Here is a 15,476-nt window from a genome sequence, read left to right as displayed (position 1 = left end):
CCAATAGTACAATTTTTTTCTTAATTTCCCTCTCGCTCCTTCGAATTTTCTGGAACTTTGTAATAGATTTACGTTGTTTCAATTCACGTAAACTCCTTTTATTTCTGGAGTTCCAAAGTTCGGAATGGGAGATGGAACCTTAAATCCTACGTCGTTCCGTGCAGCCCTACTCAAAACCAAGAAAAACCATGAATAGCTAAACATCAAAAGCTTCGGCATTCCAAACCACAAGAACATTTTAATAAGTACTCAAAATATTATGAGAAATTTTTGTATCACTATTACAATCCTAATGACTGATATCCGGCAAGTAAGAGGCAGAATTAGCTTAGCTTGTTATTACTTTAATCTTAACACTTTGAGTCTTTCTCATCGTTGTGAAAAAAAAAAAAAAGTAGAAATACAAAAACCAGATTTAACAGATGTTGTCGGCATATTTCTAACAACATTACTCATAACTTTTTCAGAAGAGATGTCTTAATTAAGGATTAAAAAACAAAATAACTTTCTTTTTTTAAAAAAAAAGAAAAATAAAAATAAAAAGGGGGCTCATATCTTACCTGGATTTGTACTGTTGTTGTAATCCACCGCCTGGAGGATAAGTGTGAATGATCTCTGGAAAGAAAGAAGACAGAAAAAAGTTATGAGAAGCGGTCTCATAAATGCACAAAAAAAGGTATAGATGATGATTCGTTTTGTAGGAATAAGACATTAAGAACATACAATATGACATACTTGTTAAGTATTAAATTCAACAAAAGTTCTGGAATGAAAAAACAATAAACATGGTATCTTTAACTGGAACGTGCTAACAAGTAATACAAACGACCTTTGCTTGAGTTTGTAGTTGGGTGCTGGATTATATTCCTTTGCCACCTTTTAGAGAAGATTCGTGTTGCCAGGTAGACCATTTGCTGGAATAATATTTTCAGTTTTTCAGATTAGGACTATGTAAGCAAGTATTGAATATTTAAATTTTATTAATATGATATTATATTATAATCATTATTGTATTGGGACTACTGTATTCTAAGTGCTAAACTACTAAAGAAATCAGAAATAGGATCTCTTGACTAATATAAGCAACAAAGGAACTAAAAAATCAGAAATAAAATATCTTGACTACATATAAGGAAAAATGTAAGTGGAGAACATAAGACCCATCTTTGTTTCGTTGATGGCATCATTATCTTCGCAAATAACAACATAGAAGTGCATGATAGCACGAAAGTAATGTTTAAAGACTTCCCAAGGAAGTTAGCAATTGAAATTGAAAATATGGAGTTAGAGGGAGGGAATATCTACATCTAGGGACAGAAGACATCCATGAATGTCAACATTAGATAATAATTTAACAGATATATTAAGATAAGCTGAAGTTCATTCGGTAAGATAGCTTCAAAAAAAAGTAACAAAGTGTCATACACGTAAACTTTTCACTAAATCCATTCTGCTTGTTTTGACACATGATCGGAGTTCGGATGTGACTATTAACAAAATCAGACATTCACAGTCTTGAAAGTAATGAACATAGCATGGAGATACTGTATGTATGCTAGGAATTACCCATGAAGTTAGGAAAAGAATTGCATTGATCAGAATGAAGACAAGAATGATGAATATTATAGTGAAAATAGTCATTGAAATGGTGATGGATCGGACATAGTGTAAGGAAAAGTGGTGATCGATGGACAAAAAGAAGCCTTTTTTGATTAGATTCCAAGTGACAAGAAGGGATCATGGAACCGTTTTCATATAAGGTGATATGTGTGACGAAATCACGAAACTTTGCAGAGTAATGAAAAAAAAAAAAAAGAATTACCCAAAATACAATGACTGCGCAGCCCATGTAAAACTTTCAAAATCTCTAAGTAGTAGTCAAGTAGGAACTGTGAAGTACAGATAGGTAGTCTAGTTCAGAAAACTCTGGTCACCCCACCATTTTTTTAAAAATCCTCTTCTCCCATTTCATAGGGGAAAATAAGTGCGTACAAGAACACATATTTTCTTGATATTAAGATTTTCATTGTATAGGTCCTACTTACATGTTAAAATGTCATCCATACTTAATGTAGAAAACAGAAGTATTTGGAAAAGCAAACGAATGACCATGATTTTTTGAACATGACTGTACATATCTCTCCGTAGGTCAAATATTTTTCTTCCTTCATACTTCAATTAAGAGAAAGATAATTCATTAATCATTAAATTTAAACAGACAAAAAATAAACGAATAAAATATGGTTATAACGTAGACACATTGTTACTGGTGCTTTCAATACTTTGTTTCGAACCGCACACGCCTTGTCCGTTTGTATGGGGATGCGTGAAGTGTAATAGATACTGTATAAGGAGTGTGAGGAGTCAGTGCGTGAATATGTGTGAGCTTCATGGCTGACTGGATTGACCTCCGCCAGCATCCTTTTTTATCTTCCACAGATACCTTTCAGAAGGATCTTGGTTTACACTTGTCACGCACGGACCGGAGGAAAGCCAAAGAGTGTTGGGGAGGGAGAAGGGCTCACACGTGACTGAATATTGGGAATGGAAGGATCTTTTAAAAAAAATGTAGTTTGATAAACGAGAAGACGAAAAAAAAAGAAAAAAGAAATGCTTCCTGGATATGACCTGCATAGAAGAGCACGTGACACCAATACTCTATATCTATAGCAAGAATGATAGACATTAAACACTGCTTTTACTCACGAGCAATTTAAGAAAACGTGGTCGGCCGAGTTCGGTGTTAATGAGGAACTCATACTTTCTGTCCTTATTACTAACTCTTATGGATTAAGAATGTTGGAGACTTTTTGCCAAGATATATTGTGAAACTACAGTAGTCTCTCAAACTACGGAGGTTCAATATTAAAACCGGAAGTAGTGGTTTTTATTACTTTGAGTTTCAATATAGAGATAATGTCAGAGATGGAAGCTGTTTGGGGGACACTGATTCCATATCAAAAACAGTTTCTTGCCGTCTCTCACATTTTTTTTCCTATATGAGGATAAACATTGAAACCGGAAGTGGATTTAGAAATCTACCATTTCGGTTTTAGTAATGGCACAAAGATGGAAATAAAACCTATTCTGGAACCACTGAGGCCTTATCCAAAAATAACAGCTTCTTGCTATCTATTACCGTTTTTGTTCAAAGTAGGGTGACCCATGACGTCATCAAAAAAGTGTGACATTCGTTTAAACAAGGAACTTCAGTTGAACAAGGGGAGCACGCTGATTTAATGTTATAGCGCTTACCTCTGGTGCGTGGGGGTCTGTAGTTCGATCCCCGGCCAAGTAAGTTGTGGTGAACAACATCGTGTCCGTGGATTTTCTCGGAGTACTCCCGTTTCCTCCCAACTTCTCATTCCACCATTTCTTCTTTCATCATTCATTTACTTTAATCATTGTCTACCTTAGCCTAAAGGGCATAATTGCGGGACATTAAACTGCAAGATTTAATTTCATTTCTTCCCTTTTCAGCAACAAGGCTTGATGAGACATGGACCTAGATTTTAAGGTGAAATCCGAACCACCGCAATGCTTTCAGTGTTATCTCAACGAGAATCAAACCTAAAAATCTGTGAATGAAAGGAGCGCGCGTGAGCCACTAGACCAGTGGGGATGACTATATAATAATAATAATAATAATAATAATAATAATAATAATAATAATAATAATAATAATAATAATAATAATAATAATAATAATAATATACAATAAGCTTTCGGATTCGAAGCTACAACCTTTTCTTGTGCCTAAAAGCGATTTACTAAAGCATAGAAAACACCTTCCAGTCTTTATTTCGTCCTTCGCTACAAGAACGCCAAAAATGCGTGATCTACACCACAAACAATGAATGAATTTTACCAACCAGAGAATGAATGAAAACTAAGCGTCTCAGGCAGAACGAAACCAATATAGGCTGCAAAAATCTCACACAGGATGTGGTTGGTTGCTTTGGTGTTAGTGTAGAATACCTGATAGTGTAGAGGTTTCACTCGCGACTTTAAAATGGAAAGAGATATTTCCGGTACAGCAACGGGAATGAAACTTCATGACTGGCTTTTTTTCTCTCTTTTTCTTTTTGTTTTAATGTTTCGTAATATGGCACAGCAGAAGACGATAAAGGAAAACATAAAAATGGTAATTTTTTTATGTTAAACGACTTATATACGTATATTGTAGTACAAGTGTTAAACAAGACGCTTTGTACTTTCCATCATATTTTAAGTCTGTCACTACATTTTAAATTCCAAAACAAAATCAGTATATACATTGTCTTTCGAACCTAAATCAATTTAAAGGTCATATTTGTACCAAACTCTTTCCACGTAGTTACTAAAATACCTCCCCTTTTTTTTTGTGATTCTCGTAACAAATGTTTGAAAAACTATTTACTGAGTGCACACAATGTTCTAAAAAAAAAAAATACATATATTACAAAAGGGTCGACAAAACACTATAGGGGGTTTGTTTATGACTACATCCTTCTCCATATTCTTATTATATATTACTTATTTCAAAACATAGAAGATATATCACAACGTGTTTCTTTAGCTCGTAATGCCTTAAAATATTGGAATTTAACAAGAGATTATTTGAAAAGCTTGTCTTTTTTTGTTGTAGACTATTTGGGCAAATCGGTTTTACGAGAAAATAATCATAAATGACTGTGTCCATCCACTAACATACTATAAAAGACTAGAAAAGAGAAATTTATTTGAAACAGTGATTTTCTTTTTCTTTTTTTAATTTCAAGCACAATAAAACTGACATACATTATAGTACTATTTATATAAAAGTTAATGGCATTCGCATTCTGCTTTTAATATATATATATATATATATATATATATATATATATATATATATATATATATATATATATATATATATATATATATATATATATATATACTATATTTACTATATTTAAGGAATACAATACTATATTTAAGGAATAATTTGTTTGTTACCTAATCACCTACATTCATATTTATGATAATTGATAAATTTGTCAGAAATGGGAAATATTGTTTATATATATTATATATAGTTAATCTTGTTAAACAACTCACTTACTACCGAAATACAGTATGAGAATAAATTGTAATAAAATTTTAAAAATAACCCCTAAAATTTACACGAAAATCGGGATTTCGAGGAGTCTGGGCCTCATGAACCTCTCCCTGCGTACGTCCTTGTCGAAACATCATTCCTCACTAGCTCTCCGCAAGTGGTCTAGTAGCTAGTATCCGTGACTTTCGTGCACGGGATTGAAGGTGGGGTATAGCCTTAAACACATTACGGAGGTTTGAATTCTGCCTTAAACTTCGGTGCTGAAAATAACAAATTTAATACATTGTTAGTCTGTATCAAATTGCCACGATTTTTTGTTACAGATGGAACTTTTCAAAGCTATTGCAGAAACAATCCATTTTTATAAATGCTCAATCCAGAAGGAAAAAAAAAGAAAACAGTTTGCAATCTAAATTAAATATGTTTCGATCTACTTTTAATTTTCTTTTCCAGAACTAAAGACTTATGAATGAAAATTTCTACCGCTTTTCTTGCCCTCTCATAAGCTTTCTTGTTTCCCTCCCGTATAGCTTCTTTAAGTAAGCGATGTTGAATTTACGATCGTTTGGAAGATCAATTTCACCCACACAAAAAGAATCATTACTGAAGAAGGACCCCGAAGGCAAGCACGGTTCGAAAAACAACCAAATCTTCCCGTCCTCTCGTGTTGATGTTTCGTAAAAGATGTTTCATTCGCCAGCTGATGAACACGGTAATTTACAAATGGGTTGATGCCGCCGTTGTTAGGTGCACCCTCGGGATAGAAGAAACCAAACGCAGAACACTTCCACTACGTATTACTATTGCTATTATAGTATGCTGAAATCAATTGGTTTGTTGTTGTAATACGCAAGAAGAGCTTATAAATAAACCACCTCCACCTTTAAAAGATTATGGAAATGATGATGATGATGATGATGATGCTGGCGCATGGTCGCTGGAGGGTGTCCACTCCCAGATGTGGAAGAAGTCTCTTTATCCTTCTCTTCTGCTTGTACAGACCGCGTGCTCCAGTCATCGCAACGCCCATCGCTACCGATCTTTGCTGTTAATCGTCTCGAAAAAATTCCCCGGGCAGAATCTTCACTAAACACAACTCAAGAAGAGAAGAATTATAGAAAATTGAAAGGAAAACTTAAAACAATTTACACAATGTGTGTAAGTTTCTTTCGTAGGAACAAATATAAGCGTACACTTTTTCACTTTTGTTTCGTCCAGATCAGCGCCGCATCGGGACGCCGTGAAATATTTGAATATATTTACTGAAATGACACTTAGAATTGGATTTTGGATGACATCAATAGGTGTCAAAGATTTCACATGAAGAATTATCCATGAATTTAAAACGTGTTTCATTTTTAAAGTATATATATATGCCATTTATGTACATTTTATATACCATTTATGCACCACTTATATGCATTTTTATGTGATTGTAGACGTGTTTCTTCTGCAAGTACCAAAAATCGAATTTAAATACCATGTTCATTATTCTGCTTATAACATTATAAATATTTCTTTAGAAAGAAGTATATATAGATTTATTCTTTGTTTATTTTACTATATCCAAATTCTTAGAGCTAAATGATTTGTTTTTTAAATTAAGATCCAACAGCTATGCCATTTAGGCTAGATGAGACGAGATAAAGTTGATGAAAGTGAACAAATTGTAGATTTTTTTGTGATCTTTCACCGGGAATCGAACCCGGGATGACGTGCGCCAAAGGCACACACGCTAGCGGCTAGACTTTCTTGCAGATAAACACTATATGCTATAGATAAAATAATAAATAAATCGAGTAGAATGGTATTCTCTTTCTGTAAAAATGTTATGTTTATTGTCTCAGTAAAGAATTACAGTTAAAGAACTGTCTTATAAGTATTTTTAAATAACTATTTGATCTTCTTTTGTTATTTTTACTTTCTGTTGTGATGTTGACAATCTACGTATCAGCGAACTAAGGGGACGGAGAGTACATTACTAAGCACATATTTAAAAAAAATAAAAAATCGATGATAGAGATAAGAAATGGCTTAAATTTACGACATCTCATTTACAGACGAAGAATAGTATAGTTACTATTTACTACGCTGTTATCAGTGCTGTGCCGTGGAAAATCGGCGCCCGGGCGAGAGTATACGACGGCGTCCCCATACATGTGAGTGAGGTGGACAGACCAGCCGCAAAGCGCCATCATGGTTAGCGTGAAGCGTCATAAAATTTTCAAAAATAAACCCTGCTTTTGAGCACTTATTATTACTTTTTTTCCTTCCATTTTATATATGTGCATATGCAAATTAAATATTAGATTGAAAAATACTATTGTTGATCTAAAATATTCCAAGTGACTTTTCCTCTCTTTTTCTTTCCTTCTTTTCTTTTCTTTCTTCCTACCGAATTTTGCACCTCTTTACTTCGGCGTCCTGGGCCGTCGCCCCGCTCACCCCCTGTCCCACGGCACGGCACTAGCTGTTGTAGTAGTACAATTTTATACTTTACGTTATTTTGTAAATTACGAAAAAAAAAGAAAAAAAGAACTTAATTTCTTGTAACTTGTCCCCAATGTACACCTAGTCGTTACGTTTTGTTGCAGCTGTGACAAGGCACTTAACAGTAGCTGACAAGCCAAGCTATAAATTAAAATGAAAAATGGAAGAACGAAATTTAAGTGTCCGTAAATTCTCTGCTATGAGAGTAAAACATTCATATTATTATATCATATCATATATATATATATATATTTTTAAATACTGTAACTTGAAACAAAAGGAGTACGCAAAACTCCATAACAACATAACATTTTATTTTTATCAAGCAACATCGCTGTTAAATGTGTCCCTTTTCAACCGTTTCAAAAGGTGAAGATATTTCTGGATAAGTGGAAAAGGTTTGAAGCGTGGAACATCTGCTGCTGTCAGATGCCTTCTGATAGCAGAAGAGATGAACCATGACTTTTGACTCAAACCTTGTCAAGAGAAAAGCATGGGAAAGAAATACCCAACACCCTACAACCAGCAAATATCACATAAGTAGGAGGAAGGATTGGGATACTACGAAGAATTCTCCAGTGCTTCTAACCTGGAAGCTGCATGGAATTCATGATGAGTGACTAAGCTACCTGCTGAGAACTCATACAACTTTGTAACCATGTTGGGACGAAAAAAATAGGTGCATCAAGCATCAAAATGCATTGTATTATTCACTTCTCTGTTTAAAATATGAATAAGTTTAGATTTAAAGCATTTTAATACATTCAACTGGATGTAACGTAAGGAAGTATGGTGACTTAACAGTAGAGCGCTCATTTCTAGTACATGAGATCCCTGGTTCGATCCTTGGATATGGAAGTTTATGGTGAACACCATCATGCCCTTCGTTTTTGGAGTTCTTCCATTTTTTCATGAGGTCTCTTGCTCGATCCCAGTTGCCATCAAGTGGGCTTTGCGGTCGACAAACACCGTGTGTGTAAGTTTTCTTGAAATTCTCCCGTCTCCTCAAACTTTTTTCATTCCAATCTTATAATCGGTACATAAACGTGGAATTTATATTATATGATATATAAATAAATGAAATAAAATGAAATCTTTAAGTTTTACGTCCCACAAATATGCCAGCTAGGCTAAAGGAGACCGTGATGATGAGAAATGAAAGAAATGGTGGAATGAAGAAAGTAGGAGAAAACGGGAAAAACCCCGAGAAAAGCCACGCACACGGTATTTGCCTACCATAAAACTCACTTTGCGCGAGCTGGGATCGAACCGAGGATCCCACGCACCAGAGGTGAACGCTCTACCACTGAGCAACCGCGGTCCCATCATGTTACACTATTACGTACGATTGCAGAGTTATTATTAAAACAAATTAGTTCCAGTGGTTAATGGTTATTAATCAATGTTTATTTTACGCAATGATAAATGTTTCAAATAGATATTTTTTCTTCAATAACTTTTTTTTTTTAAAATGACATTAACAATATTTAGAAAATTTCATATATTTTTGTACGGAGCTTTAGGAATATACAATCAAATTTGTTTCTGAAACAGTTCTTCTTTCCCAGTACTAAATTTTATACACAGCATGTGATATTGTTAAATGGAGAGAAATTATTGGCTGAATCCTCCGCTCGTTTAATTACTAACTCCCACGTTCAATTAGTTCAATCTGTGCCTTAGAACTGAATTATGAGATTCTCTTACTGAATCAACACTTGCCATTCACTTTAATGAACAAATATCAACCAATCAACGTTTCCTCTTCCACCTGGTCGTCCATTAAACTATTTTAGTTGACTCATATCAATAAACTAATTCACCAAGTGTTCATTTTAAGAAAATAAAACCAAAAAAAAAAAGTCCCGTTTTATAGTGAAATGAAACACTTTTCTCGTGTTTATTAAAATCACAATGATTTAAGTGTTATATATGTTTATAAAATAAGCTATACAGTGCATTAGCATTTCGCTTTCTAGTTTCGCGTTAGAACTGAAAAATTGATCATAACTGCAACCAATATTGGGATGTTGAGAACCAAAATGGCATCTTATTGCTTGCTTTGAAAGCACATCGAGTACAACCACTTTGGTTTTAAAACGTAATCTTCCTTCGTTTCATCAGGGTGTGTCAAGTTTTCTCAAAGCTAAATACTATTAAATGCATTGGTTTTGGTTTGGTTTGATTTACAAATGTTCCATACGAACTTCAAAAGGTGAAGTCACTTTACATGTTTGCACACTTTTCAATGTCCACCACTTGCTCTTTACATTTGCCATTTTCCTATGACTATAATTCTTTTTCTTTTAAATTCTTCTTCTTCTTTCTCCTCCTCCTCTTCTTTAGTGTTCTTCTTAGTAATTTATCTCTTCAGTTCCTCCGCAAGTTCTTTAGGAGTCAGTAATTCTTCGAAGAAAACTGCAGCAGAAAGTGTCCAATTTCCAATATGGCGCTGAACTATTTTTTGTTGATAAATTTTGATTTATAACAAGAAACCAAAAGGACATTGTCTTCCAAAAAAATAAAATAAAATAAAATAAAATATGCATAGAAAAACATACTTTAAAAATCATCAGACGTTAACAGAATTATTCTATAGACGCGCATTATTCACTTGACACTTAAAAAAAATATTTTGACTATTTTTTGAAATATTTTGAAATATTAAGCACCTTACTATGTTTAATAACAGAAGACAAAACTCTTAGAAATTAGGGTTCTATTAAGTTTTTAGTACATTTATAATGTTTTATCCTGTTATAAAACAATTCACACAATAATTTCTTTTATAAATAGTTGTATTTAGTGTATATTTTATTATTAGATAATCTAATGATTAAGATTAGAGCTATTTTAGTGGTTTTACTTTGTTATGTTTTACTTTATATGATTCAGTTTTAAACTATGAAATATTACAATTGTACTCTTATATGGTAGTTACATTGAATTCTAAGCCTGTAATTGTAGTATACATAAAATATTCAATTACCTTGTACAGTGCTATACTTGGCTAACGCTGTTCTTTGCATTTTAAATATATTATTAAATTAAATTCTTCTTCTTCTTCTTCTTCTTCTTCTTCTTCTTATTATTATTATTATTATTATTATTATTATTATTATTATTATTATTATTATTATTATTATTATTATTATTATTATTATTATTATTATTATTATAGGTTTAGGCCTGCATATGTTTCTTCCATGTTTCTCGATCTTCATCTTCCTCTTTTAATTCCCAATATTTTCTTCTAGTTTTCCAAATTATCGATTAGTTGTGTTCTTCTTCTTCCTACTCCTCACTTTCCTTCCATCTTTCCTTCTACGGCAGTACGATGAAGACAATTTCTTCGCAAGATATGTTCAATCTAATGGCCCTCCCATCGGAAACCGAACCCGGGACCACATACACTAAGCTGACTAGACCAAGAGGAAAGGTAAGATATTGTTAATAGAACAAAACCTAGCCGTAATCTAACCTAAGAAAAAAGTACTAACAACTATTCTCTAAAACAACTCTACCTTCCTACTACTAGCTACTCTTTTATATTCTTAAAAACTTTTTGAAAAATATACTATTTATTCATAGCAATTATATGCTTCTTTACTCTAGCTCTACAAGTTTCAATAATAAAAGCTGTTGTTTATTTTGTTTTCTAATGATAAAAGCTTTTCTCTTGTTAAGCCATATCAAGTACAGATGGCAAATAGAACTTTAAAAATGGTGATAAAATTATATATTTACTTTCGTCAATAAGTGCCAAATACTTTACAAAGTCAATTACTTTACTTTAGTAAGTACACTTTTGATTTTGGAATAAAGTATTAATATTTTTTAACCTTCATTTATATTGTAATGCCAAACACTTATAAAATATTCCACATACTAACAAAAAGAAGGATTTCATGCAATGACATATTTATCCTGTGTGTTTATATGCATGATCCTAAAGGATAAAGGATTTTTAGTTACTAAAATGTAACTAACCGAAAATTAGTGATAATTTTCAAGTCTGTTTTTAGATCCCCTTCAATTTCAAATCAGTGCGAATGGAAGTAACCCTCCACTTAGCAAGATTGCCTTACAATTTGCTGCTAACAATGCTGAATCAATACCAATATCAAATCAATACCCACAACAGAAATTGAGAATCCTGTTCGATTAATATTGGTTCCTACTTGATTTAATCTACCTGAAGTGCTACTTATTCATGAATCAAAGACTAAGTAGGTATATGTTCATACTTCGGTTAGAAAAGAATATAATTAATATATTCATCATAGCAAGTATTTAAACGCAATTTATTTCAACATTTTGATGACTTTTTTTTTCTATTCCTGTCACGTAACTACAAGTGATTATTGTCTAAATCAAGATAATTTATTTTTATCGTGTAAGTCTTACGTGAAACTGATCTACAAAATCATTATGACAAAATAATTACATACTTAAAAAAAAGATTCTGGCAACCTTGATATTGTATTATGTGTTTCTCGTACACTCAAAGTAGTTAACGATCATAATTGCCTTTCTTGTGAGACTTCTGTGGTTTACCATTGAAGTACGTGTGCCACCACCAAAAGAAGAATTATCAACATTAAAGGTTTTAAAATCAGTTATGTGAAAGTTACTTATTAACTATTCCATTATAGTTTTCGTGAGAATAGTCTTGTTTAACTGTTGAAGGCATTTGTTAACTCTGACCTTGGATGTACTTAATTCTTTATGTGAAGATAAGCAATTATGCTACTATAGTCGATTTAGTGAACATTTCTTCGGATAAAACAAAAAGGGGACCTGTCATTTGGGGCTATACTATTTTAACATAATTTTCCTTATAACACTTTCTGCCAGAAACAAGGATGTATTTGTACCCGTTCGATAAAGGAAAATGTGATAATATAAGAAAGAAATGAAATATTGGAAGTGCTAAAGCTTACACGCATACGCGCTATTGTAGTTCGTTTTTTCGTGAAATTGCCTCCAAGCCTTTTTCTATTCTATAGTGATATAAAACATCACTGCACTAATAATGATTCAAATATGAGGGCGCCACAGCCTTAACTACACTGAAATACTGATTCTCATGAATCAGCGAAGACAAGCAGTGTTTGGTTTGGTCCGAGATTGGTGACTGTTCGTATGCCACCAAATGGTATTGGCATTCCGACGTCCACTTGGCGTCGTGAGCACTATTAGGGAACTACTTGAAAAAAAGAAGTAGTAGCAAGCTCTAGTCTCGAAAGCCAGCAATAACAAAACCCCAAAGCATGATTAGTACAAACTAACTGATAGGCCCTAAAGAGCTGTTGCGATAGGGTTTTTTTTCTGATATGACATAGTTTTGGCTATTTTGTCTTTGCTTTATATAAAGAATAGGATTGTTAATGTTACTCCATTCCTAATACTTGAACACTAACAATATAAAAAGAGATCAATAAGGATCCATGAGATTGGGTCCGTACTTAGAAGTTCGATAACAAAGACGGGGTTATTTTGATTTGTTATTTATCAATAGCATTGTTTGCATTTCAACAAATGGAACACTACGTTATCTATCAAATGTTATATATTACAAATTGAAGTTAGCTGATTGAATTGGAGTTTAGCGCCCCTTTCAGCATCGAAACTATATGAGAAATGGACCTACAGTTGAACGTGAAATCCGAGCCCGGAAAGCGAATCAAGGTCTTCTGCGTCGATGGTAAGTATACTAATCATACAGACAGAAGGATATCTTGAAGATTTTTGAGAAAGAGGGAAGGAACCGTTTATATGTTCTGGTTTATGATACCCCCTGTTTACGTCATGTCCGGTTTGCTATTTAAAGAAAAACAACATTATCTAACGAGGGATTAATCCTTGTCACAGATTATACACATCACATGAGCTATAATTGTCTTCCTTTTCTTTGCTTAAATCCTTGATACCATATGGCGCGTTTCCGATAACGTCAATGGCAATGGTAGGATTAATGTATTTTCACATCTCATCTTTATCTATTATTACGTTACACACAACGTACACGAATACGTTGTATGGATATTCCGTAACTATTTTTGGCAACATATTTACATATTTACACCAAAGTATTTTGTTGTAGCACCTTCAAAGTGGAGCAACCATAAACGAAGATGGACACCATGGCAGCATGTAGTTTTTTTCTATCATAAAGTAGGAAAGTAACGGAAAGTATGTTAAAAGAAAAATGAAAAGGGAGATGACGATATATATATATATATATATATATATATATATATATATATATATATATATATATATATATATATAAAGAATTAATTACAACGTAGTATGCATGGAAGAAATTAAATGGCTGCGAAATTCCTCTTGTAATAAGAGAATACTGATCTATTGTTCAATCACTTATCGCATCTTTGTAGCGAGTAAAGCCGCGTGACGTCTTCTTTTGTTTCGCCCGTCAACGCGTCACAAACTTCAGCATGTTTCTCCCTGTTATCCCACCACCTCTTTCTTTTGCAACATGTTCTCCCACCCCCAGCCAAAACGCATCTGAACAGTAAACTCAACTGTAAAAAAGTATAGATTAAAATATGATGATCTTCTTTTTCTTTTAGCACAAAGGATAAAGCTGTTCTTTCGTCTGTGATTAAAAAAAGAAGTTCCTCTGAGAAGCAAGAGTGTAAAAACAAAAAAGTGCTACGAAGCAAATGGCGAACAATGATCGAACTAATCTCAAAACAGACAAGCAGTTTTCTTAGCTATACATTTTGTTCCTTATCTTTATATCTGAAAACTCTATATAACAGCAGCAAAGTATGCAGATGATTTCTTTTTTGACTATTTCAAAGCTTCTTTTTGTGTATATCTTTCTCTACATCTACCATTTTGTTTCTTTATTATTATCGTTCTATGTTAAGATTCATTCTAACGAAATGTTTTAATTGGAACGAACTGCACAACAGACTACAGATATTCAGACTTGTAGTTACCAAGCAATATCTATGTTATAAAGTCAGATTTTTGAAACACAATTCTGAATCAAACTGTTCGGGAAGTTTCACAGAAGAGAATATTACAGTAATGTTCTCAAAAGGTATTTAAATATCAAGCAGACATTATAGTAGATTGTGTGTTGTCTGGGGTTGAAATAGGTAATACAAAAGGATGTTTAGTGATTGAGAGTTCCTCCAGTCATTACGGTGAGAAATATCGTAGTAATACGGTATATTTTGCATTGTTTTCCACTAAAGTGGATATCAAGGAACTGATACCTTTCGCTACTGAAGTGCAACCACGACACTAAAGTTTGCATTCATTATGCTTAAAAGAACCGATTCATTATGCCAGGATGTAGGAATGTGAAGATACAGGGGCGTACTCAGCGGGTGGGTCCTCGGGGTCCAGGCCCCCCTCCGAAATCCCGACTTTTTTGTAAATGTAGTGTACTTTTAGGGGCAATTTTAAAAATTTCCATATAATTTAGCCTCAAATTGTATTTGGACCCCCCAGAATCGCTTTAGACCCCTCCCGAAATAAATTCCTGCGTACGTCCCTGTGTAGATAGCATTATAAAATTTCACTGAACTCACCAGAGCTCATTAATATACAGTGTATCTAGGTCAATGATGCAGAAAGTTTTGCCTTTTAAAAAAATACCCAAAAATTATTAGTGGGAAATGTTTTCAAGTATAAATTGGTAAAGATAACAGGGCATAGGATGGTCAAGGGCTAAGTGAAAGTAAAGAGTAGTGACGATGATGATAAAGCAATTCGAAATCTACGGGAAGAACGTTGTAAAGACCGAGATTCATGCGCCATCTTCAACACCATCCTTTTTTTTTTTTTTTTTTACAAAAAATATATTTTTAAAGTTTAATATCCCAGGGATATATCCTTTATGCTAAAGAAGGCGGATGATTGG

General features: G+C 33.3%; 1 protein-coding gene across 2 annotated transcripts in view; it reads right to left on the bottom strand.

The window, feature by feature from the left end:
* Nucleotides 1–15,476, bottom strand: part of Ser (protein serrate) — a 370,686-nt gene that overhangs the window by 120,561 nt on the left and 234,649 nt on the right. For both annotated transcript variants that reach the window (XM_081730299.1, XM_081730300.1), the window contains exon 3: nucleotides 561–615. In XM_081730299.1, coding sequence (XP_081586425.1) covers nucleotides 561–615 — 55 coding nt within the window. The remainder of the gene's footprint in view (nucleotides 1–560; nucleotides 616–15,476) is intronic.

Source organism: Thermobia domestica, chromosome 11, assembly GCF_964235325.1.
Source record: "Thermobia domestica chromosome 11, izTheDome1.hap1.1, whole genome shotgun sequence".
Lineage (NCBI taxonomy): Eukaryota > Metazoa > Arthropoda > Insecta > Zygentoma > Lepismatidae > Thermobia > Thermobia domestica.
This window is presented reverse-complemented; position numbering and strand designations above follow the sequence as displayed.